Below are 27,796 nucleotides of genomic sequence, written 5' to 3'. Positions count from 1 at the left end.
GTGTGTGTGTGTGTGACTGTCTGAGTGTGTGTATGTGTGTGTAAAGACATGAGTGTGTAAGACTGTGTGTGTGTGTGTGTGTGTGACTGTCTGTGTGTGTGTGTGTGTGTGTGTGTGTGACTGTGTGAGTGTATGTAAGAAAGTGATTGTGTGTAAGACCATGTGAGTCAGGGATAATCACCAACAAAGACTGATGATGATGGTGTGTGTGTGTGTGTGTGTGTGTGTGTGTGTGTGTGTGTGTGTGTGTGTGTGCGTGCGTGCGTGCGTGCGTGTGTGTGTGTGTGTGTGTGTGTGTGTGTGTGTGTGTGTGTGTGTGCGTGCGTGTGTGTGTGTGTGTGTGTGTGTGTGTGTGTGTGTGTGTGTGTGTGTGTGCGTGTGTGTGTGTGTGTGTGTGTGTGTGTGTGTGTGTGTGTGTGTGTGCGTCATTACCCAGAAAAACAACGATTACGAAGATTAAATATTATTTTCTTAAGCTCCAACTATATATTTACCCTGTCTGTTCATCTGTCTGGCTGTCTGTCTTTCCAAAATTTGTAATAACTTAAAAAACACTTCTCGGATAGAACTGAAATTTGGCCAACAACTGTAAGCCATGAATATCTAAACATCATCAAATTATCATCACTTTTCATACCTATTCAATAAACCTATGGCCCCTATCGTCTCAAAAAATCTAAAATCCAAAAGGTACAACTAACCGTGCCTATACAATAACTTCACAATGACTTCTCCGATCGATATGAGATTTGGTATGGAAATTCCCACCATTAATATCTAGATCGAGTTCAATTTTTAATATTTTACACATATCTTTACCACAGTTATGGCTTCTCATCGTAGTAAAGACATTTTCGTAGGGGGAAAAATACGCATACCTTAGACACGACGATTATAAGGAAACACATACAATATAATCTGAGTAATTATTTATATCGTATAGGGATGATAGTGGTTGTTGTGATAGTGGTTGTTGTGATAGTGGTAAGAGAGGTTGAAGTTGCCATAGTGGTAGTGGTGGTAGAAGGGTTAGTAGTGAAAGTGGTGGGATGTGATTATGGTAATTCTTTCCCCTCACCACGGACAAATTTCCCTTTACAACATAAAACAACTTTTCCCTTACAACAGACAACTTTTCCCTCCCAACAGACAACTTTTCCCTCACAACAGACAACTCACACCAAGTTCCCCTCAATAATAATACCTATCCCTATCTATCACCCCTACCTATGTACCTCACGACCTATCACACCCTACCTATGTACCTCACGACCTATCACCCCTACCTATGTACCTCACGACCTATCACCCCTACGTCTCCAAAGTCTCATAGTTGGTAGAGTCGAGTAAGAGAGAGACAGTTCCCTCCTTTACTATATAGAGTGCAGAGTAAATATTGACTCAAGTAATTATCTCTCTCAGTTTAGGTTCAATCTCTAGTGTTTACACCATCGTCACATGCCGTCACAGAGGGAGCTGGAGCACAGGGACCGTCACATGCCGTCACAGAGGGAGCTGGAGCACAGGGGCCGTCACATGCAGGCCACAGAGGGGGCTGGAAGGTTACAGGTGCCGTCTGGGGGAGCTGGAGCACAGGGACCGTCACATGCAGGCCACAGAGGGAGCTGGAAGGTTACAGGTGCCGTCACAGAGGGAGCTGGAGCACAGGGACCGTCACATGCAGGCCACAGAGGGAGCTGGAAGGTTACAGGTGCCGTCACAGAGGGAGCTGGAGCACAGGGACCGTCACATGCAGGCCACAGAGGGAGCTGGAAGGTTACAGGTGCCGTCACAGAGGGAGCTGGGAGTACAGGGGCTGGAAGGGCAGGGCAGAACGGGCAATAAGGGCGAGAGGGGCAGTAAGGGTTGGGAGAGCAGGAAGGTAATGCAAGGAGGGCAGCAAGGGCTGACAGGGAGGATAGGCAGGTAAAGCAGGGAGGGGCAGTAAAGGCTGGCAGGGAGGGTAGGATGGACAGGGAGGGCACGGAGGCCAAGGAGGGCACTACGTTCTCCTCCTCATCATCATGCACACTAAGACGCAGTAATTTCATTCTCATGTCCTCAACTTAGAGAATTTTAAAAAGAACTCAGTTTAATATGTGTCTTATTAATTCTGTCTCTCTCCCTCCCTCCCTTTCTCTTTATATTCTCTCTAGTGGGTGTTGTTCTGCTCTCTCTCTCTCTCTCTCCCTCTCTCTCTCATTTCTTCTTTAACCTCATCTGGCCATTTTATTCTTCGTCCTGTCACAGCACTCTATTGTTGTTGTTTTCTCCTTCTTGTTGTTCCGCTTCTCCTCCTCTTCTTCTTCTTCCTCTTTTTCTTCTTCTTCGTTTTCTTCGTAGTTCCTGCCTTATTATTATTCCCGATTCTCTCACAAATCCTCTTCAATCTTCTCAGCCATTTTCTTCTTTGTCTTCCTCTAATTCTTCTTCTTCTTCTCCCTAATTCCTCTTCCACGTTTACCACATCTACGCTTATTCTTCTTTGTTCTTTGTCTTCCACTAATTATGTTTTCAATGCTGTTTCCTCTTTTTACTACTTTTCCATTTATCTTACATCTCAATTGATTTTATTCTTGGTCTTCCTTCTTAAAATATTATTCTATTTTATTACTATATTTTAATCTCTCTCTCTCTCTCTATTTTCTTTCTCTCTTTATCACTCGGTCTCTCAATTTTCTCACTCTCTCTCTCTCGCTCTCTCTTCATACACACACACACACACAAGTCGTCTTTACACCAACACATAATAAATATAGTTAAGATATTAGGTTGAATTAAAGTGATGTATATATAAACATTATCTTTAATTATTATGTCTTTATATTTACGTCTTCGTCTTTCTCTCTCTCTCTCTCTCTCTCTCTCTCTCTCTCTCTCTCTCTCTCTCTCTCTCTTTCTCTCTCTCTCTCTCTCTACCAATCCACTTTTTAATGTTAAGTTAGCTTAGTTTACTGTAGCTTAGCTTATAGGTTAGGTTAGGTCAAGATACCAAGGTTAATCTGACTTACTACCCTCACACATAAGAGGTTCAGTCTCCCCTTAAATTTATTAGGTTTTCTATATTCTCTTCCTCGTGGCGGGTTGTTTGCTGGTGGTAGAAGGGGAGAGATAGCAAGGGGTGAGAGGGAGGCGGTTAATTAGAGGTGAAACGAGGTGAGAAAAAGAACGAAAGGAGAGTGAAACCAAATAGGAGAGAGAGAGAAAATAATGTAAAAGAACTGAAGGACGATTAAAATAGAGAGTGAAAAGGAAGGATAAATAGAAAACACCAACAACAATAATATTAATAATAAGGTTAATATTCCACACAAAATGCTTATGAATCTAAATCGTGCATGTCAGCGTTTACAAAATAATTACCCAACAGTGATCAGGTTAGGTTAGGTTAGGTTAGGGTCATTTTGTTGTTTTTAATTCCACATTTTACCTCTGCTTCGACGCCCTGCCCATCATTGGTTAGATCAGGACTGACAGGGTAGGATGGGGTCATAACTCAATAATTATACAGTTCTCCAAAACTGTCATTATCACATTTGTATTGAACATAAAAAAACTCCATTATTATTTTTCGTTGTTTTTTCTCTAATTTTTTTGGGTCGGTGTTTGCGGAAAGGTTACCATAAATATTAATGCAAGTTAAAGCAAAACTATTAGAACAACCTTAAGCAATTGTGAAAGGTGGTAGACCGTCACACAGGCAGGCTCTCTCTCTCTCTCTCTCTTCCCTCACTCTCTCTTTCTTCCCTTTCCCTCTCTCTCTTCCTTCCTCATTCTCTCTTCCCCTTCTCCCTCAAACCCTCCCCCCCCCCTTCCTCTCCATTACACTACTATCTATATACTAATTGCCAATCCCAGGGTTGGAGTGTACTAATGGCAATACTGTAATAGAAGGGGTTGGCGTCTGTCTTTACCTGGCAACACTTTCTCCCCCTCCCTCACTGCCGGTGTTGCCAACTAGACGGGTGTTTATATACTCCTGAAATATTTTGTCTTCAAGGTATATTTAATTTCTCTTTAAATACCTATGTCAACAAACGTCTCACCTGTCACCTGTATTTCATGGTCGTCAAGTAAGTTAATGCTTCATCTTAGGTCTGTGTTTTTTGTTTGTTTGTTTGTTATTGATACAGAATATTACAGATTTGTCGTATTTTTTTTTTGGGGGGTGGGGAGTAAAGTGCATGAAGAATAGCCCTATATAGTTTGTTTCACTTTAGTTTAACCACTTTAACCTAACCTAACCTAACTCCCAGGTAGCATTCGGGTGCTTAATCATCTGAAGAAATCATTTGGGGCGGCGAATCTTCAGGGGATCCGACCTTATTATATAAATTATTACCGATTTTCGAGTTTCTGTCAGATTGTTTGTCTATATCAGCTGACTGTAGGAATCACACGTGCTTTCTCAATACGTATTTCTCTTGAATCTAAAATTAATGCATGGTGTTCAAATCAGTTTGTTTACATATAAAATATAACAACTAATCATACATACATGCATACACGTACACATAAATACATACAAACACACACAAACATAATAATGGTTGCCCTTCGTGTACGAGGATGGCCGGCCCAATGGCCACCATGGCGTGAATATGTTCAAGGTGTAGAAGCTGTCGCCAATACAACAACCACACCGTAAAGTAACGAGGAATAGTCTGAGAAGACCGGACAACTCGCCAACTGCACTGGCTAACCATTACCTCGGAACACGATCCACAAATTGATTAACATCGAAGTCCCCAATTACTGCTGAGTAGGCATACATACATACATACATACATACATACATACATACATACACATACAGTACAGACACATGTATTTAACTAACCAACATAAGTATTAATTTTAACTTGCTTACATTTATTTACTGATACAGATACACATTAACTTAATGTATATTTCTGTCAGACATCCTCGGCATACATATCCAATATGCTGAACATGTGTATACACTTTAACACACATTATACAACTAATTTGAACAAGTGAACACCTTCCCCAAATCAAGGAATCTGTATTGTTAGTTAAGTTAGTTGGGTTAATTAAATTAGTTGGTTATGTTAATTAGGTTTTAAGTTAATTATATGTTCTCCAAGTTATGGTATAACTATAAATCTTTAACATGTTGTGAGATATTTAATGTTAATTTGAATGATGTTATGTGTTGTAATATGAGTTAAATTGGTTAACTTTGGTTTAATGTCTGTCTGTCTGTCTGTCTGTTGTTCTTCTTTCCCTTATTCTTTATTTCCTATTTTCTTTATATCATTGTTTCTTTTCAGCCTTTCTCCTTCTTTCTCTCACTTTCACTCTGACTCTCTCTCTCTCTCTCTCTCTCTCTCTCTCTCTCTCTCCTCACAATATACACACTTTACAGTTTCCAATGTCTACACCACATTTCACACTCCAGAATGATGTCTCAAAATTGTGTTATCTCTCTCTCCCTCCAGTGGTTCTGTTTACCAAGGTCTTGTCTCTCTGTGTCTCTCTCTCCCCTCCTAAAAAAAATGCATATGTATCACCACCACGACTATCTCTCTCCCCCTCCCAGAGAGATGTCTCAAATTCCATTATCTCTTGACAATTTCCTCTGGCGTTGAAATGTAGTTTGTTCAGCCTTCTCTCTTTCTCTCTCTCTCTTTCTCTTTCCTTTTAGTGATTTCCCTTCTCACATATGCATATACTTCTACTCTCACACTCTCTCTCCCCGTATTTCTCATTGTCTTTCACTCCTCCTTTCTGTCTATCTGTTCACCTGTCTTATTTCCTCTCAGTCTCTCTCTCTGTCTTTCTGTCTGTCTGAATCATTTTTCTTCTCTCCCTCTCCTCTCCTCTCCGCGCCTCCCCTCCACATTTCATCAACGTTACCCTACACATCGTTTATCCTAAAGCTTTATATCTTCCTCTTATCAAACGTTATTGTATCTCACTTCATCCACTCGTTTATCTTCCTCTCTAGTTATCTGTTTCCCCTTATATTCTTTTTTTTTTGAATGGAAATAATAATAATAATACAACAACTTCAATAGCTACAACAACAACAATAATAACAAAACCCCTACTACTATTACTACTATTACTGCTATTAATACTACTACTATTACTACTACTACTACTACTACTAATAATAATAATACAAATAATAATAATAATAATAATAATAATAACAATAATAATAATAATAATAATAATAATAAGAATACAACAACAATAACAGCAGAAAATCCTCCTCCTACTACTACTGTACTACTATATCCGAGAATGAACTACTGTACGTAACACCATTGACTCAGATTACAGTGAACATGACAGCGAAACATTTTTTAAATAGTATTACTCATAAGACTTTGTTTATTCTGCTACAGTGCGTTCATCTGTGTGTGTGTGTGTGTGTGTGTGTGTGTGTGTTTGTGTGTGTGTGTGTGTATAATTGTATAGGTATATAAATGAGTACATTCAACATCAACATTACATTCATGAACACCAAAACATTTAAAGGTCTAACAGACATGGCGGTACCATCATTAAGGTCACAGGTTAAGTGGTAATTAAGGCAGGCACCTTTAACGCACGCACACACACACACACACAACACCATCCATTTTTGTTGACATTTATCATGACTGAGGCAATTCGAGTGTGCAGATATTATTGACGTGTGGAGAAAAATGGTGATCTTTTCCGTGAGTGTGTTTGTTGAGGAGGCAGAAGGAGATGCTGTGTGTTGGAGGGTCAGACGGTCATGGTGGGGAGGGGGTGTTGGGGGTCGTGGTGATGGAGAGAGTTGGGGTCGTGGTGATGGGGGGAGTTTGGTGAGGTGGTTCTGGTTGAGAGGGGTTGGGGCGGTGGTTGGGGGAGTTGAATGAGATGATGGTTAAGTAGGGGGAATGATTGGTAGTTGTGGTGGTGGTTGGGGGAGTAGGGGTGGTGATGGTGGTGGTTGAGAGGAGTGATGATGATGATGATGATGATGATGATGATGATGATGATGATGATGATGATGATGATGATGATGATAGTAATGATTTTGATGTTGATAGTAGTAGTGATAGGGATTACAAAAAAAAACACACACACACACACGCACACACACGCACACACACACACACACACACACAGAGGCCATAAGTCTGCACCACACTGACACAAAATACTGGTTAGCATCAAACTCGCCTCCTCAGATCTTTTTGTGATATATCTACACACACAAGTTGGGGTTAAGTCCGTCGGTAATTGGTCAAGTTGTCGTGTCTACAACGCCCACACGCACAGACCAATGCTTGTACCAGACAGACAGACTGATAGAGACAGAAAGACTGACACATAGACAGAGAGGCAGAGACAGACAGAAACAGATAGAAAGAGAGAGAGAGAGAGATACAGAGATAATAAGACAAACAGACAGAATGACAAAAACCTACAAACACAGCCCACCTAAACACATAAACAGAGGCACAAACACAGCCCATCCAAACACATAGACAGACACAAACACAGCCCACCCAAACACATAGACAGGCACAAACACAGCCCACCCAAACACATAGACAGACAGACAGACATACACACTCAGACACAATAGCACATTTCGCTAATTAATGACTCATCAACACCTCACCTCCCTCCCTCTCTCCCGTCACTTCCTTCTCCTCTCCCCTCACCAGCCCCCTCTCCCATCACCTCCCCCCTCTCCTCACCCCCCCCCAATTTTTCCCCCAAGCCGTCAAAACTGAGTTACAATCACCACATTAAACTGACTCCGGGAAGCGATAATTTGATGGGCGAATTTGCTCATTTACAACAAACCATCAGCCAAACTAATCACAGTTTGCTTGTGAGTTGGACGGTGTAGGGCAGAGGCGGGTGAGTGATCGACATCCGGTCATTAATAGCTCCAGTGTTGGGTAAAAAAAAATGAGACATAAATTGGCCGAGGGGATGTTGATAGCTCAGGTGTTGGTCATTGTTGGTGGTGTCCATTCATCAGTGGTGGTGGTAGTGGTGGTAGGATTTGTGGTTGTAAATATTAAGCTGGTGGTTGTTTTATTGTGGTTGGTAGTGGTGGTGCTTGTTTTATTGTGGTTGTTGGTGGTGGTGGTTGTTTTATTGTGGTTGGTAGTGGTGGTGCTTGTTTTATTGTGGTTGGTAGTGGTGGTGGTTGTTTTATTGTGGTTGGTAGTGGTGGTGCTTGTTTTATTGTGGTTGTTGGTGGTGGTGGTTGTTTTAGCGTTGTTGTTGTTTATGGTAGTGGTGGTGGTGGCTGCAGGAGTTGTGGTCGTAAATATTAAGATGGTGGTTGTTTTATTGTGGTTGGTGGTGGTGGTTAATCTATCGTGGTTGGTGGTGGTGATTGTTTTAGTGTTGTTGTTTTTGTTGTTGTTGGGGGGTGGTGGTTGGTGGTGGTTGTTTTATTGTTGTTGTTGTGGTAGTGGTGGTTGTTGTTTTATTGCGGTGATTGGTAGTGGTAGTTGATTATTATGGAGGTGGTGGTAGACAGACAGACAGACAGACAGACAGACAGACAGACAGACAGACACACCTACTTATACATTATACATTATACATTAGAGCATAATTAACCAACATGTATTCCAACCATTATAACAATATAAAATACAGCAAGTTGTATATTTTTGTATTACTCTACAGCAACATGTATTACTGTATTACTCCTGAGATACAGTTATAAGAGAATACTGTGAAGGTTAATTAAAATATCTGTTATTATTAATAGTATTGTTTCTTCGCATTTATATAATTCATAAGAACACACACACACACACACACACACACACACACACGACTTAAAGAAAGCTAATTAGAGTGTAGTGAGTAAAAGTGTCATCGCAGTGAAAGTGTTCGTTGAATTAGATGAAAGTTACTCTCTCTCTCTCTCTCTCTCTCTCTCTCTCTCCTGGAGTTTCTAACCGAATAAAGACAATCTAATTTAATTTCACTTAATATAACTCTAATACTAACTTAATCCTAACCTAATCAACCAACCAACCAAACCAACCAAAGCAACCAACCAACTCGCAACTCACCACGTGACCCAATCAAGGAGCCAAGTAGCCCGCCCCCACTTCACGCCCACAATAGCCCAGGGATCGAAGAAGTGTACTCAAGTAAGGTATAGAACAATGTTGAACCCCCACCACCACCACCACCACTACCTATTGTCAACACCCACACTCCTCCAGTCCCTTCTTCAGGCTGTTCCTCCTCCTCCTTCATGATGGCGTTACGTGTTTCTTCTCTTGAGAACTTTTCACTACAAGGACATATACTTTGGTGTGTTTGTCTGATAAGGATATGGGTTATGGTATGTTTTTGTTACAAGGATGTGTATTTTTGGTGTGTTTGTTTTATGTTTTTGTTACAAGAATGTGTATAATTGTGTGTCTATTGTTTGTTTTTGTTTTGTGTATATTTGTTTGTTGTGTGGTTTTGTTACAAGGTCATGATTTCCGGTGGTTTTTTTTTTATATTACCAGGATGTATTTGTTTTGTGTGTATGTTACAAGGAAACGGTATCTTAAATCAGGACGAATTTGGAATTAGGTTAAGTTAGGTTAAGTTAGGTATACTTAAGCAAAGGTTAGGTTAGGTTACCTCTAGGCCCCATGTAGGTATTAGCGACTTCTCAAATTACACCAAACTTAAGCCTGTTAAACGAGCTTCAGCGTAATTAAGACAAAAAACAAAAACAGAACTAGGTCAAGCAGCAATTACGTCCCGACTAAAACTGCTACGTCAACCAGCCCACTCCATTAGGTCACCCGGAGCCAATTAAAACAAACTCTCTAACAACAACGGATTTATAACTCCGAGGAAGAGATTTATTACTACTATAGATGGTTTACTACGACAAGAGGTTAAAAGGAGGTTTATAACTACGACAGGAGAGATATAACTACTTCAAGAGGTTTGTAACTACGATAATGAGGTTTATAACTACGATACGAGGTTTATAAGAGTTTTATTACTATGAGATGGCGGTTTATAACTACGATAGGAGAGTTATAACTACTTTAAGAGGTGTATCACTACGATAAGGAGGGTTATAACTGCGATATGAGGTTGATACCTACGATAGAAAGTTTATAACTACGATAGGAGGTTTATGTGAGGTTTATAACTACGACAGGAAGTTTTAATAACATTGTCTGGCCAAACTGCATACGATATTTACGTCCTGATTCGTTTCTAAACTATTTACTGTGTGTGTGTGTGTGTGTGTGTGTGTGTGTGTGTGTGTTTGTGTGTGTGTGTGTGTGTGTGTGTGTGTGTAGGTACCAATGTATTGTGGTACTGTTGCTGTATTTGGAGCATCGTACTCGAGATGATATTGTTATTATACGAACAATATTGGGCAATTTTATTATATATATTTCTACCTTAAAGTATAGGTTCATTTTATTACATTTGTACAGTAAAGAATTCCGTATTTTTATTAATATTTTATACCGTAAGATAGTGGGTCATTTTTATTACATTTTAACCGTGTTTAAAAACATTGAGGTAATGATTACATTGTTACCATATACATAACATTGTACATCGTAAACTATTGTGACCATGGAGAAAATATTGTACCTAGTTTGATATTATATTGTTAACGTATATAAAAAAAAACATTGGAATAGTCATGAAATTTTTACCGTATTAACGTATTACATTGTTGCCATAAAGAAAACACTGTACAAGTTGAAATAGTGTTACCAACTAGAAAACATTGTAGTACCTGTTGAGCTATTGTTATAGTGGAGAAAATGTCTTAACTCTTTTGTTAGTGTTACATTGTGACTACACAGAGAACATTGTACACTCTTAAGACATTGGTGCTCCTTGTTCTGAAACTCCTGTACTTGTGTTTAAGTTTACCGTCTGTCTCTTTATTTACTTTATAAAAGTTTAAAGTTTCACAGTTGTAGAAAGACACATCTTTACCTGACCTAACTTAACCTATCATAACCTTACTTAACCTCACTTAACCTAGTTTAAGCTAATCTAGCCTAAACGAAATTAACCTAACCTAGCTTAACCTAATCTATCCTAAACTAATCTGATTTAACGTAATTTAACCTAATCCAGCGTAAACTAACCTAACCCAACTAATCAGATCAAAATTAACCTGACATAACGTAATCTAACCAAGCCAAACCTAACCTAACTTAACCAAATCTAACCTAACCAAATGTAACTTAACCTAACCTAATCCTACCACGCTGGTGATTTAAGGTCTGGTGCTGACAAACGTGGAATACCTGTCCAACGCGTTACTTAATACAACACCTGATTACGATTGCACAGATGATTGTTAACCATTCATCTGTACAAGTGTTGGGCTGTCGTGAATAATGTGTGTGTGTGTGTGTGTGTGTGTGTGTGTGTGTGTGTGTGTGTGTGTGGTTCACTACTTCTGTCTATCTCTCTGTTTCTATTTCTCCTCTTCCTTGTTCTTTCTCGTCTCTCATCATCTTTCCTTCCAATTTCGTCTCCATTTCCCCTTCTCTCTCTCTTCCTCCTCCTTCCCACTTTCTCTAATCCACTCTTCAAAAAATATAATACATTACTTCTGTTTTTTATTAAAATATCTCAAATATACGGTACTCATTCTTATGGATATTTGACCAGAAAAAATACTTATATATAAACAGAGGAGAGAGAGAGAGAGAGAGAGAGAGAGAGAGAGAGAGAGAGAGAGAGAGAGAGAGAGAGAGAGAGAGAGAGAGAGAGAGAGAGAACTTTTGACCCAAAAATCATCTATCGGGAAAAAAATCTTTAAATTTTTGGCCATCGTTTTTTGTCTTTAGGAAAACAAAAAGTTCAAAACCTGGATTTATATTTAAAATTTCTGAACACATCGGGAAAAAAAAGCTAAATATTTATTCATTAAATTTCTGACATTGTTTACAGAAGAAAAAAAGTAAAAAATACAATTTGTGGTTTTCTATTAAAACTTCAGACAAATGTTGATTAGAAAACATCAAAGCCCAAAATACGAGATATGACCCCCACCATCCCCCACCCAGCACCACCATACCCCATCCCCCACGTCCCTACAAACCCATCTCCAACACTAATCCCCCCACCATATCCCATCTCCCTACAAATCCATTTATCCACCACCAATCCCCTACCATACCCAATCCCCCATCTCCCCACCATACCCTATCCTCCTCCCACCCATCTCTACCATTTCACCATCACCCCCTCCTTTCTGCTCCTATCATCATCCCATCGTCTACCCCACCTTCCCTACCCCCTCAACTCCACCCCTCCCACCCCACTCCCCCAACCAATCTCTCCACCCCCCACTATCAACCCCCTCAAACGAAATATGACCTCAATTACCCCTCATCCCCCTCCCCTCCTGAAAAATAGACTTTAATTCCATCCTGGCCAAAAATTACTGTAAATTGCAAAACGATGTGTGATATCATTGCACAAAAAAACACCATCTGTGGTATTCTTGGAAATGGATGCAACGGTGCAACACGAAACTGAGGGTATTGGCCACAAAAGACCTTATTGAATTGTAATATACCCAAATGAAGCGAATTTTTCTCCCTGTTGTGTTGTGTTGTGTTACTGGGGGTGGTCGGGTGAGGTGGGGAGGAGAGAGAGGAAGGAAGAGGAGGTTAAGGAGGAGGGAAGGAAAGGAGGAAGTTTGAAGGGGAGAGAGGGAAGGAAAGGAGGAAGTGGGGAGGAGGAGATTGAGGGGAAAGAGAGAGGGGAAGGAGGAGAGAGAGAAGGGAGGTTTAAGGGGAGAGAGGGAAGGAAAGGAGGAAGTGAGGAGGAGATTGAGGGGAAAGAGAGAGGGGAAGGAGGAGAGAGAGAAGGGAAGGAGGAGAGGAGGAGGTTAAGGGGAGAGAGGGAAGGAAAGGAGGAAGTGAGGAGGAGATTGAGGGAAAAGAGAGAAGGGAAGGAGAGAAGGGGATTGAGGGGAAAGAGAGGGGGGAAGGAGGAGAGGAGGTTAAGGGGAGAGAGGGAAGGGAAGGAGGGGAGGAGAAGGTTGAGGGGAGAGAAAGAAGAACTAGGGAGGGATGGGGTGTTGTCCTGGACGTTGCAGGATTGTTGCACTGAAAAGTAATTGGTAAACTATATCTTGATTTGATTGATGATTGATGATTGATGGTGATGATGAGGTGGCAGGTTAGGTTAGGTTAAAATAGAACTGAGTCTATTGTCATAACTAATTTTTCTAAGATGAAAAATATTGTTACATCAATTCAGTATCTCTCTGTTTGTCTGTTTTCCTCATTGTCTGTCTACCCGTCTCTCTGTCTAACCACGGTGTTCCCAGTAACCAAAACTCAACACACCCACACCACCATATGTCAGATACCACACCGTGAAGCGTCGATAAGAAGAACGAGATAATTATTTACGCCCGGTGGTGGTGCCTCTTTAGAGCTTCTGACCTTAACCTTTGACCTTTCCAGCCCTAAGGCATGACAATTCTAGGGAGTATAATATAGTGCACCAAGTTGAAGGTTGAAGTTCGTATGAAGACATTGTTACATGCTTTATAGTGACCTTTGACCTCTTGACCTCCATAATAAATCATCACCAAATATGAACACTATAGCTCTTATTGTTTGTTATCGTGTGTTGGCGACTGTTATAAACAATGTTGAGAGTTCACAGGCTACACTAACGTGACATTATTGATAAATGCTGGTAACTAACTCAACTTGGGTAGATACTTTTATATTAGGATAGTTAGGTAATAAAATGTGTGGAGACGGTACCCGGCTATAAGGGGAAGTTGGAAGCCACGTAAAAAAAGGTGGTGGTAGTAGTGGTAGTAGTAGTAGTAGTAGTAGTAGTAGTAGTAGTAGTAGTAGTAGTAGTAGTAAACACTGGCCGTAACATCTTACACTTCACCTCACAGGGAAGAACAAACACATCTACATAACTAAAGTCTTTATAAACCCTTAACATAGAGACAAGTTAAATTAAAGTCGCGGATATTAACGAGGACACATGGTTAAAGTTTCCTCTTTTTGTTCAAGTGTAAAAAATAGTTAAGGGTGCAATTTTAGAAGTCTGCTGAGTGAGGGAGGATAACGCTTTGTAGGGGGGGGGGTAGAGGATAAAAGTTAAGGTTAGGAAGGAGGTTAATGGTGGGGACTATGGTGAAAAGATACAGTTAATAGTTATGGGTCTATGGTGGTTAATGATGGTAGTAGTTAACGCTTTCAGAAGAGGTTTAAAGTTATGTTTCCGAGATGAAGGTTAATGTTGGGAGTTATATTTTTGGAGAGGTTAAAATTTAAGGTTTCTGTGGTGGGAGGTTAATGTTGGGAGGTTAATTATGTTTGTCAGGTTAAAGTTAATACTGAAGTTATAATTTTGAGGCTGGTTAAAGGTTTAGTCAGAGAAATGAAGGTTATTGGTGGAAGTTAAGGTTAGGTTAGGTTTTGGTCCTGAAGCACTCCACCGACAGCTCGAGCATGACTCAGCACAACAGTAAACCAAAATGATGTTCCCTTTACAATGCATTATTCACTCCTAACTATGACTTACAGGACTTGTAAACCAATTTGGTATGAATTAAGGGACTGACTCTCTCTCTCTCTCTCTCCTTTTCTGTTTCTCTCTACTTCTGTCTCACTCGCCCCCCCCCCCTCTCTCTCTCTCTCTCTCAACCGTCTATGGTTTACGGCACTTCTTAACCAAAATGAAATACACTCCATGAATACAGATTTCTTCATAACTCTGACTTACAACAATTGTGATTTAAAGCAATATTATTCACTAAATTAAATGTTTTCATAACGATGATTTTATAACATATCTAAATTAATGTTATATTAACCACATATACATACATACATATACATATATATATATATATATATATATATATATATATATATATATATATATACATATATATATATATATATATATATATATATATATATATATATATATATATATACACACACACATACATACATACCATCCCATCTATTGTTAAAATAATAAACAACTCCTGATTTATGTACTGTACAGCCCTGTAAATGTATTCAACGCATATTATATCATTATGTCTAAATCAAATGTAAGTCTGTATATTTTCTGCCACCGGCTGCAACTCTATTAATAAACCGTTTATTATTATTGTTATTACATACATACATACATACATACACAGCTGTAACCCCAGGGATTTAGTGTATTCCGTAAGAATTAATACCCAGACCATAACTTGTATTTTTCGCCATTAGCTTTTAGTGGGATTAATATTTAAGCCAGGAATAGGAATTTAGCCCTTGAGTACGATAACTTAACTTTTTGAGTACGATAAATTAACCTCTTGAGTACGATGGCAACCCGTTGAGTACGAAGACTTAATCCTTGAATACGCCGACTTAACCCCTTGAGACCGAGTACTTAACAATTGAGTACAATGACGTAACTCTTGAGTACGATGACTTAACCCCTTGAGTACGACGACAACCTCTTGAGTGCGATAACTTAATCCCTTGAGTACGACGACAACCTCTTGAGTGCGATAACTTAATCCCTTGAGTACGACGACAACCTCTTGAGTACGATGACTTAACCCCTTGAGTACGACGACAACCTCTTGAGTGAGATAACTTAATCCCTTGAGTACGATAAATTAACCTCTTGAGTAAGATGATTTAAACCTTTAAGTAAGGTTAAGTCAGGTTAGGTTGGTTGGGTTAGATTAGAGGTAGCTTAGGTTAGGTTAGATTAGATTAGGTTAGACCGAGTTAGCTTAGATTAGGTTAAGTTAGCTTAGTTTTAGGTTTGGTTAGTTTAGGTTTGGTTAGGCTGGTTTAGTTAAGCTAGGTTTGGTTAAATTGGTTTGGTTAGTTTAGGTTTGGTTAGGTTTGGCTAAGTTAGAGTTAGGTTAAGTTAGTTTAGGTTTGGTTAGGTATTTTGGCTAGGTTAGGTTAGGTTAGGTTAAGTTAGTTTAGGTTTGGTGAGGTATTTTGGCTAAGTAAAGTTAAGTTAGGATAGGTTAGATTTGGTTAGGTTGGGTTAGGCTAAGTTAGGTTATGTTAAGCTAAGTTAGGTTGGTTTGGTTTGGACTGGTTAGGTTAGGTTATATGAGGGTCTCAGTACACGCTCGAGACTGCCACCACACAGAGCAATATTCTTGTCCACATTCCACACCTGCACTAACAAGCATCACCGCCTGTAGTGTCCTCCTCACAACACTTATTACAACATTCTCCTACAACACCAACATTCCCGTGCAACACCAACATTCCCCTACAACACCAAAATTCCCCTACAACACCAAAATTCCCCTACAACACCAACATTCCCCTACAACACCAACACTCTCCTACAACCTCAAAATTCCCCTACAACACCAACATTCCCCTACAACACCAAAATTCCCCTACAACACCAACATTCCCCTACAACACCAACACTCTCCTACAACCTCAAAATTCCCCTACAACACCAACACTCCCCTACAACACCAACATTCTCCTACAACCTCAAAATTCTCCTCCAACATCCTTCGAGTAGCGGTCGATGCTAAAGTAGACAGACATACGTACAGTACACCTTCGCCATAACACTGCGTCACTCATTAATTAATTCTCTCGGTTGCTTTACATTCTCTCTGTAGTCTTTATTTCTTTTTTATTTTCTACTTCAGAGAGATCTATTGTAGATTTTTTTATTCTATTAATTTTTTTTTTAGGAATGGAATCACATCTGAGCTGTTACTGGATTTTATTATCAGTCGTTCGTGTTTTTGGAATCCGGATGTATATATATATGATCCGAATTTAAAGCGATTATATTTTGTTCGTGTGTATGTTTTTTTTATGTATATTTTCATCTATCTATAATTATTATTTTTTTTATCTCTTTTCATGTTCCGGTGATGTTAATTAGTATTAGCGTTAAAAAGTTCATTATTCTTCTGATCTCGTTCCAGTAATACGTGATGCTGAAGCCAGGTTTGAAATATTTATTGCAAAAACAAATTGATCTAAAATATTATTAATTCTTTATATGTATGTTATTATTATTATGTTTTCATCTATCTATCTATCTATTTATCTATCTATCTATCTACCTACCTACCCTGTGCTTTCCTAACACACAGAAATCAGATATTGCAATTTTGCCTCATTTGAACTCTTTTTTTTTTTAAACAGCGATCAAAAAGGTAGCTTAATTCTCAGGCATCAGAAAGGGGAAATTTATCGACACCTGTCCAGAAAAAAAAGGTAATTTATCGTCCAGTCTTAAAAAAAAGGTAATTTATCGTCCAATCTGTAAAAGGTAATTTATCGCCCAGTCTCGAAAAAAAGGGTAATTTATCGTCCAGTCTCGAAAAAAAGGTAATTTATCGTCCAATCTACAAAAGGTAACTTATCGTCCACTCTAAAAAGGGTAATTTATCGTCCAGTCTAGAAAAACGTAATCTATCGTACAGTCTAAAAAGGTAATTTATTGTCCAATCTGAAAAAATTAGTCATTTATCGTCCAGCCTAAAATATTTAAATTATCGTTCAGTCTAGAAAAAGGTAATTTATGGAATAGACACGAAGGGAAAGACAAAAACGATAAATTACCTAACATGTAACCAAGGGAAAAAATGTAATTTAACCATGAGAAACCACTAAAAGTTAAATCAACAAGGTATTCCATTAATTACTTTCCAACCAAAGGTAATTAACTCCTACCGTAACGGTCCTTTTGCAACTACACCTGCCAGGTATTGGTATATTACATTCTTAATTAAATTAATGGGGGATATACAGAATTAAAAATAAAAGGTAAATGAAAATAATTATATTTTGTTCATCAGATAATGTTAATACGATGATTTAACCCCTCGAGTACGATGACTAAATCCCTTGAGTACAATGTCTAAATTTCTTGAGTACAATGTGTAAATATCTTAAAGTACGATGACTTAACCTTTTGAGTAAGATGTCCTAATTGTTTGAGTGCGATGACTAACTCTCTTGAGTATGATGCCTTAACCACTTGAGTACGATGACTAAATCTTTTGGAGTACGATGACTTAACCTCTTGAGTACGATGCTACGATGGCCTAATCCTTTGAGTACGATGACTGAATCTCTTGAGTATATTGATTTAACCCCTTGATCTTGAGTACGATGGCCAAATCCCTTGAGTACGATGACCAAGTCTCTTGAGAGTGATCACCTAACCCCTTGAGTACGATGACTTAATCCCCTCACTGTTAAAAAAAATCCACAAAAACAGCAACGAAAAACAATAAAATATTTAATAATGAATTTTTATATCGATAAGACAAAAGTTAAAATATATTTGTCTTTTTATGTTCTATTCCATTATTCGTTTTTTAAACTGTTTCTAAAAACAATTTATATTTACATTCTTTGGGATGACAGAACCAAACTCTCATACGATTTTTGTCTTTTTTCTAATTTTTATTCGTTTATTTTTAACAAACAACAGAGGCCATGGAATTAGGAAGGGGGGGGGGTGAAGGGGAGGGGTGAGATGGAGTTGAGATAGTGGAAGGTGGAGTGGGCAAGGGCGTTTCAACTACCAGTGTTATTAAACACCGTTCACTAGGTCGTAGTTTTAGGTGCTTCAACTACCAGTGTTATTAAGCACCGTTCACTATGTATTAGTTTTAGGTGCTTCAACAGCTAAGGACTGAAGCTCATTTAAGAAGTCACCTAACACATTTGACAACAACTATTAAAGATTATAATAAGTATTAGTTCAGGGACCACAGATTAAACACGACTCTGCTGACGGGGCCCCCGGGGAGTGAGTGGCTGCCTCGCTGGTTATATGTTGTCATCAACCTTCATCCACTGGCATGAGACCCCAACTCTCTCTCTCTTTCATCCTCTTTGCAATATTACAATCCCACCAAGACCTGAAGTTCTCACTCCTTCTGTTGGCAATATTGCAAACCCAGAAACACCTCATCTACTGCTGGGGGTCCTCAACTTTCTCCCCACCTTCCTGCAATATTGCAAGCTGCCATCCCACCAGCATCTTAGGTTTCACTTACCCCGCTAGCAATATTGCAAACCTACCGACACCTCATCCACTACTGGAGGTCCCCAACTCCCTTTCTCACTTCCTCTTCCAATAATATTGCACAGTTGCAAACCCACCAGCATTTCAAGATCTCTCTCTTCCCCGCTAGCAATATTGCAAACCTACCGACACCTCATCCACTAGCTGAAGTCGCCGAGTTCTGCCAACGATATTGCAAACATACATACAGCTCACCCACTAGTGCAGGTCTGTAACTAACTTACTCCCGCCCTCTCTCTCCCACTAACATATGGAGTTAAATTGCCATTTTACAGAGCTCATCCACTACTTCTCATGAGGTCTGCAACTCTCTCTCTCTCTCTTCTTATCCCCTTCTCACTCTGCATCTACCCCCTGTAGCTATATTGTAGAGCTTACTCAGCCACCATGTACAGCTCATCCACTATAAGATGTCTCCGTCTCTCCCTCTCTCACACCAGCACCTCACAGCCCCAAACAGACACCTTCGGGAGGTCAGACAATGCCGCCTTACAGACAGGATCAGACGGGAGCTCCTCGGGTGCCTCCAGACGTTTCGGTGGTGGCTGGTGATTAGAGACAGCCTCGCCTTGGGGGATGACACCCGTGCTTATAAAATGTAAATGTGGGCAGCCGACCACCACCACCACCACCGTCACGTTGGAAAGATGGCGGCAATGGTTAGCCTTCTTGTTATTCATTTTTACATTTTTCTCTCGTGTCACTCGTCTTTTTGTTTCCTGTCTTCTCAGTCCTGTTTTTTCCCGTCTTTTTGTCATCCACCCTGTTCGTCCGTCCGGAGTATTGTCCACAAGATAACTCGAACCAGTATCAATGGATATGAGCTAAACTCAGTTTGTGGAAGAGACATAACAAGATCTCAAATGAGTTTGATAATTAGTATTGTGTGGTATTATTGTGCAGTGTTATGGCGCCTTGGACACGGTTGCTGTGCGGTGAGGTACAACCAATACAGGGTCCGTCTTAACCAAGGAAACCTGTGAGCTTGGTTTGGTTAGGTTAGGTTTAATGGTTAATACATAATAGGTTAGGTTAGATTAGGTCAGGTAGGTTTACATTAAGTTACACCATGTTAATTGGAATTAAATCAAGTAATAAAATACCTAATATTAAGTTAACTAAAACTTAACTTCCGGGTAGGAGGAGTCAGAGGGATTAAGTCGCCTCATCATTGTCAATTAACTGTGTACCTTTTCCATTCAACATCGACATGACGTTTGCACTCTGGAACAGTGTTGAGCGAGGCAGAGTAATGGAGGGAGTCTGTGTCCTAAATTAGCTCAGCGAAAATCTGATTTGAAGCTTAAGTGGCGGAACTGACTATTTTTGTGTCAGTCTACCCTAAAAATTATTTCATTTTTCTCTGTTAATGGATGAAAATGTAGCCATTTTTTTGTGTGTGTTTATTGCTCTGAAAAATTACTTCGTTTGGGGGGGGGGGGTTCTGCTTGAGATGAAAATAAAATTAGGCCGGTTTTTTATGGCTGTAAAATATATCCAGGTTATGCTTTTGAGTTTAAGGGAAAAAATACTTCGTTTTCTGAGCCGTTTTTTGTTATTAACTCTAAAAAAAAATATAATTCTTTTTGTTGGTTTGTGGATTAAAAACCGACTTCTTTGTGTTTGTGCACCCAAAAATTCATCGTTTTTAATGAATGTATTGTGTGTGTGTGTGTGTGTGTGTGTGTGTGTGTGTGTGTGTGTGCGTGTGTGTGTCCAAAAACAACGTTTTTTGTGATAATACGCGTAAATATTATTATTACTATAAACTTCACAATAAATTTAACTGAAAAATAAACTAAAAAAACAAATCGAATCACAGTTTTTGCTTGTTTATTGTTTGTACACAATCAACAAATAGAGAAACAGAATGGGATGACAGTCACAAAGGCTCGCCCGTCAGTCTTTATATATTCCTAGTAACTGGTGAAGAAGGATACACCTGACTCACTCACTCACCCTACGACACAGAGACGAAGTATCAAAGGTACTTAATTTAAACCTTAACTACAAACGAAATGATGTAATAACGTATTTAATTGGCTCACTTAACCTACGACATATAAGTTAAATTTTCCCCGTACCTGGAGACGTAAACACGCGCTTAACTGGCCCACTTAAGTTACGACACAAGATAGATTATCACCGGCACTTAAATTACATTGCTCTCATAACTTCAGAATTAAGAAAAAATTTAATTAACTCACTTATGATTTGACGCAAAGGTGAATTGTCAAATGTACTTATTTTATCATTTTCTCGTAACTGAAGACATAAAATTACCCTTAACTGATTTCATTTAAGTTTCGAGACCGACAGAATGTAATGCTATCAAAATATACGTATCTTGGTATATGAAGAGACTCTTGCGTTCACAGCTCAGTGTATGTCATACTTAATGGTGACGTTCAATATATATAATTGATTGGAGACGGCCGCTTAGCAAAAAGACACAACGTTCACCTCGGCTTTTGTTAACATAAAAATGTGTTCGTCCAGATTTAGAACGACTAGGACAAGAATATTTACTGTAACTCTGATACAGAGAGAGAGAGAGAGAGAGAGAGAGAGAGAGAGAGAGAGAGAGACAGAAAGAGAACAAGTTAGAGTTAAAACGAATGTTAAATAAAGATAGAGAAACAGATAGAGTGATAGAGAGAATGAAAGTGAGAGTGAGAGAGAAAATGAGAGAGGAAGAGGAAATAAACGCGAGACATATCTTACACTACAGGGCCAGGTTGTCAGTATAAAACACTGTCACACTCGGCTCTCCAGTATTTCGCAGCGGCTAAAAATGAATTTTAAGTCAGGGTGACAGTGTGTGTGTGTGTGTGTGTGTGTGTGTGTGTGTGTGTGTGTGTGTGTGTGTGTGTGTGTGTGTGTGTGTGTGTGTGTGTGTGTAATAATAATAATAATAATATTAGGAAATAGATTTATATACAAGATATTCTAAAAGGCGAACAACCGGATAAAATACAGTATATAATTATGACAAAACAGTACAGAACGTCAGCTTATCTCCTGTATCCTGACAAGTACAGAACGTCAGCTTATCTCCTGTATCCTGACAAGTACAGAACATCAGCTTATCTCCTCTATCCTGACAAGTACAGAACGTCAGCTTATCTCCTCTATCCTGACAAGTACAGAACGTCAGCTTATCTCCTCTATCCTGACAAGTACAGAACGTCAGCTTATTTCCTGTATCCTGACAAGTACAGAACGTCAGCTTATCTCCTGCATCCTGACAAGTACAGAACGTCAGCTTATCTCCTGTATCCTGACAAGTACAGAACGTCAGACTATCTCCTGCATCCTGACAAGCACAGAACGTCAGCTTATCTCCTGTATCCTGACAAATTACAGAACGTCAGCTTATCTCCTGTATCCTGACGAAAGTACAGAACGTCAGCTTATCTCCTGTATCACAACAAGCACAGAACGTCAGCTTATCTCCTGCATCCTGACAAGAACAGAACATCAGCTTATCTCCTGCATCACAATTCAGAACGTCATTATCTCTCTATCTGACAAGTACAGAACGTCAGCTTATCTCCCATCCTGAACAGAACGTCGGCTTATCTCTGTATCTGACAAGTAGAACGTCAGCTTATCTCCTCTATCCCGACAAGCACAGAACGTCAGCTTATCTCCTGCATCCTGACAAGTACAGAACGTCAGCTTATCTCCTGCATCCTGACAAGTACAGAACGTCAGCTTATCTCCTCTATCTGACAAGTACAGAACGTCAGCTTCTCCTGCATCTGACAAGCACAGAACGTCAGCTTATCTCCTGTATCTGACAAGAGTACAGAACGTCAGCTTATCTCCTCTATCCTGACAAGTACAGAACGTCAGCTTATCTCCTCTATCCCGAGCAAGTACAGAACGTCAGCTTATCTCCTGTATCCTGACAAGCACAGAACGTCAGCTTATCTCCTGCATCTGACAAGTACAGAACGTCAGGCTTATCTCCTGCATCTCAGCAAAGTAAGGCAATCCAGCTTATCTCTCCTATCTAACAAGTACAGAACGTCAGCTTATCTCTCCTGCATCCTGACAAGTACAGAACGTCAGCTTATTTCCTGTATCACAACCAAGTACAGAACGTCAGCTTATCTCCTGTATCCTGACAAGTACAGAACGTCAGCTTATCTCCTGTATCTGACAAGTACAGAACAGTCAGCTTATCTCCTGTATCTTGCAAGTACAGAACGTCAGCTTATCTCCTGTATCACAACCAAGTACAGAACGTCAGCTTATCTCTGTATCCTGACAAGTACAGAACGTCAGCTTATCCTGTATCCTGACAAGTACAGAACGTCAGCTTATCTCCTGTATCTGGCTAAGTACAGAACGTCAGCTTATCTCCTGTATCCTGACAAGTACAGAACGTCAGCTTATCTCCTCTATCACAACAAGTACAGAACGTCAGCTTATCTCTGTCTGAAAGCACAGAACGTCAAGCATTTTATCACAAGTACAGAACGTCAGCTTATCTCCATCCTGACAAGTACAGAACGTAAATCTTATGTATCGACAGTACGAGCGTCAGCTTGTTTCTGTATCCTGGAGGCTGCCAGAGCGTAAGACTATCTCCTGTGTCCTGACAGTACAGGGGCGTCATATTTGCTGTGATCGTGACAGTGAGGCGTCAAGCTTATCTTCTGTATACCAGTACAGAGCGTCAGCTTCCTGTATCCACGACAAGTACAGGGCGTGACTTTATCTGCTGGGTACAGCAAGTACAGGGGCGTAAGCTATCTATATGGAAATTACAGAACGTCAGCTTATCTCCTCATCACCGGTATTACCTGGTATTATCCCCAACAGAACTCGAAAATACTATATCTCTTGGCAAGCACGGGCAACCAAGCTTATCCTCTATCCTGAGCAAATTGCAGAACGTCAACTTCTCGCCTGCACCGTCAGCTGCCACCACATAACGTATTTTCCGAGGCGGTAAACATATATGTAAATGCGAACCGGTACGAACGTCAAACATTTTACCGCCATACCAGGCAAAGTACAGAACGGTAAACTATCTCCGGCCAGTACGGAGCGTCGAAACTTCGTGCCTGCAATACCGGTAGTACGAACGTCAGCCTCTCACCGGTGGCACAGGGGGCGTAAGCTCCTGTCGGCGTGGGCAGTAAACATAACAGCAGTACGAGGCGATATTGCATATACTCATCACCGACAGTACAGGAAAATCTAAACATAATCACCATCCGAACCGTGCAGAACGTCAGCAACTCTCTATCTGGTACAGAACGTCGGCTTATATACCGTCTGAGCAAGGCACAGACGTAAAACTTTATCTCCTCGCCATCACCGATAAGTACGAGCGTCAAACTATGCCTGTCTGATGCGATACGGGGCATCGGCTTCGCTGCCATCTGGAAGTCCCTTCATCTGACGTCGATATCCTATATCACCGGAAACCGTACAGGTAAACTATCCGCCTGTATCACCGAACCGGTTCCAGAACATCAAACTATATCATCCGCGACAGAGCACGAGCATTAAGCAATACTGTATCGACAGTACAGGGGCGTCAAACATCTCCTCTATCCTGCGACGAGCTGGGGCGTCAAGCTTATGCCGCGTAGGCAGAGTACGAGGCGTAAACCCCATCTCTCTCATCCGACGGTGACGTCGCGTATATATATAATCTGGAAACGGTAGAGCGTCAAACTATATATCATCCACCGAGCAGTACCGAGACGTCGAAACATATATAATATCGATTACGGCACGGGGCGTCGGCTTATCTACCAAATGTCACGGTATTTTGAGCGGTAAACGCAAATGCAGTATTTTTGAACGTCAAACTGTCTCATCTATCACAATAGAGAGTAATCTAACTATCTCCTGCATGCGGTATTGTACGAGGGTAGTATCTCCCCTCTATCCACCGAGCAAGTACCAGAACGTAAACTATATATAACATGCCGACGGTACGGTGCGTAAACTGCCGTACTGAAGAAGCACCGTCGGTAATATAAATGGAGCAGTACCGGGCAGTAAAGCTTATCTCTCGCCATCGCGACCCGTACAGAACGTCAGCTTATCTCCATGTCTGAAACCGGCTCCGGCGATCGCTTATCTCCTGTATCCTGACGCCGAGCTTTGCAGAACGTCAGCTTGGCTGCTATGTCTGACAGAGTACAGAACGTCAGCTTATCTCCTGCCGTACCGACGTACAAGACGTAAACACAAATTTCACCATCTTACTGACAGTACAGAGACGATAAACTATATATAAAATGCGACAGAAACACGGGCGTCAAACTTTATCTCTGCATCCTGACAAATTGCAAGTCAACTTATCTCCTGTATCGCGACCGGCACGGGCGTCGAAGCGGCTGCCGTCACAGGCAAATTGCGGGCGTAAAACTTATATATACTGTATCCTGACAGAAGTGAACATGTAACTCTATCTGGCATCCCAGCGAAGCTTCTATCGAAAGGGCATTCTCTCATATCCTGACAGGTAGGGCGTCAAACTGTTTCCTGCCATCACCAGGCATTTTGAGAACGTCAGCCATCTCTCTCACTGTATGCGGTAGGCTGAAACGTAAACTATGTATCCTGACAAGTACGGTATCAAAACAATATATATAACGCACCGACAATTGCAGAACGTCAGCGAAACCGCTCCTGTATCACAGTGACGTCGGCTGTCTCCTGCTGTCCACAGTATTTTGGGGCATCAGCTTATCTGTAGTACGGGGAACGTCAGCTTATCTCACTAACTGTCTGACAAAGGTATCTTATCTGTGCGTACGAGGCGTAAAACGCCACTCTGCAGCAACGGCACGGCACAGGCATCAAAACGGCACCTCCACGACAGTACCGGTAATGCGCCATCGCCATCTGGTAAGTAGAATAAAGCGCCATCCGCTGCCGGCAGTACCGAGCGTCAAACATCGCCGCAAAAGCTCCTGACCGGTACCGAAGCGTCAAAACGACACCTGTAATACCTGACAGAGTGAGGCGTCAACACTATCTCACCATGCAATAGCCATCTATATCACCACCATCCTGACCGTACACAGGGCAGTAAACGCTGCCATAACCATGCAGTACGAGGCATGGCTTATATATCTATATGACCAGAGCGGGCAGTAAACGCAATACCGCGCATCCACCGATAAGTACACAGAGCAGCTTATCTCTATCTGACAGTACAGAACGTCGACATATATCCTGAAACGAGCACGGGCAGTAAACATCCTCACGAAGCCGTATTGCCGTCTTATCTCTTTTGTACGGCTGACCACAGCTCTCTCCACGACGAGCACGAGCGTCTATCTCGCAACATACGGTAGTACGACGTCAAGCTTATCGCCATCACCGACGAGTTCGAGCCATCAAAACATCTCCTGTCCTGACGAAGCACAGAACGTCAACATCTGCATATCACACAGAAAGCACAGAACTCAGCAAGTACAGGCGTCAAACATATATAATGCAAATGAAAGTACGGGCAAATGCAGCTTATCACTCTATCCTGACAGAAATTTACAGAACGTCAGCTTATCTCTGTATCACCGAGTAGAAGTACAGAGACGTCAAAAACCTCCTATCTCAATTTTAGAACGTCAAAACCTCTATATCTGAGTAAGCACAGAACGTCAATATCTCCCTGTATCCTGACAAGTACCTGAACGTCAGCTTATCTCTGCTGTCCACAGGCAGTAGGCATCGGCTTGTTCCTGTCTGAAAGTACGAGCGTCAAACGCTCTCCTGCATCCACGGTAAGTACCGGGGCAATCAAAAGCTATCTCTATATCCTGGAAACAGTACGAGGCAAATAAACTTGCACACTCTGCATCCTGACCGAAGCACGGGGCAATCTAAACTTATATATATATCCTGATGAAAACACGGGGGCGTCAAGCTTGGCGGCTGCCATCGCGATGGTACAGAGACGTCTTTATCTCCTCACGGAAAAACAAGTACAGGGGCATCTAAACATTTCTGCATCCTGACCAGTACAGGGGCAATCAAACATCGCCATCCACCGAACAGAAGCACAGAGACGTCAGCTTATCTCATAATAACCATCACCGAGCAAGGCTGAGAACCGTGGCTTATCTCTATCCCCAATGTATTTCTTCCCCGTAGCCTGACAGTACGAGAACGTCAAACATATCTCTGCCGTCTGACCGGTAGACGCTGCTCTCACTATCACAACTAGAGACAATGACTGGCTGCAACATACCGATGACACGGGAACGTCAAAACATCTTTCTGCATCTTTAACCAAATTACAGAACGTCAGCTTATTTCACTGTCCATCTGGAAAAGGCAAGTACCGTACTTATCTCACTGCTGTCCTGACAAGTACGGGCGTAAACATACTCCTGTAATCACACGAAAATAGTACAGAACGTCAAACTTATATATATATAGCGCACGACTGCGATGAGAGCATCAAGCTATCTCATGCTGACAAGTACAGGGAGAGCGATAAAGCTTATCTCACTTCTATCCTGACAAGTAGGGGGGAACTCGAAGCTTATCTCTGTATCACGATGAGGCTGGGAACGTCAATATCTCCTGTATCTGACAAGCACGGTATAAACATCTCTGCCATCACAGTAAGTACAGAACGGTATCAGCTTACTCTCCTCCCAAGTACGGTGGTAACATATAATACCGACAGTACGAGGCATCAACATATCTCCTCCTGCATCACAATGACACAGAG

At 40.8% G+C, this 27,796-nt stretch overlaps 1 protein-coding gene across 1 annotated transcript in view; it reads left to right on the top strand.

The window, feature by feature from the left end:
* Window positions 1–1,458: 1,458 nt before the first annotated feature.
* LOC121860816 (TWiK family of potassium channels protein 7-like) overlaps window positions 1,459–27,796 on the top strand; it is an 82,815-nt gene continuing 56,477 nt past the window's right edge. The window contains exon 1 of the mRNA XM_042358203.1: window positions 1,459–1,807. Coding sequence (XP_042214137.1) covers window positions 1,459–1,807 — 349 coding nt within the window. The remainder of the gene's footprint in view (window positions 1,808–27,796) is intronic.

This window comes from Homarus americanus, unplaced genomic scaffold, assembly GCF_018991925.1.
Source record: "Homarus americanus isolate GMGI-L3 unplaced genomic scaffold, GMGI_Hamer_2.0 scaffold23617, whole genome shotgun sequence".
Classification (NCBI taxonomy): Eukaryota; Metazoa; Arthropoda; class Malacostraca; order Decapoda; family Nephropidae; genus Homarus; species Homarus americanus.
The sequence above is the reverse complement of the archived record's forward strand: the minus strand, read 5'-3'. Positions and strand labels throughout refer to the sequence as shown.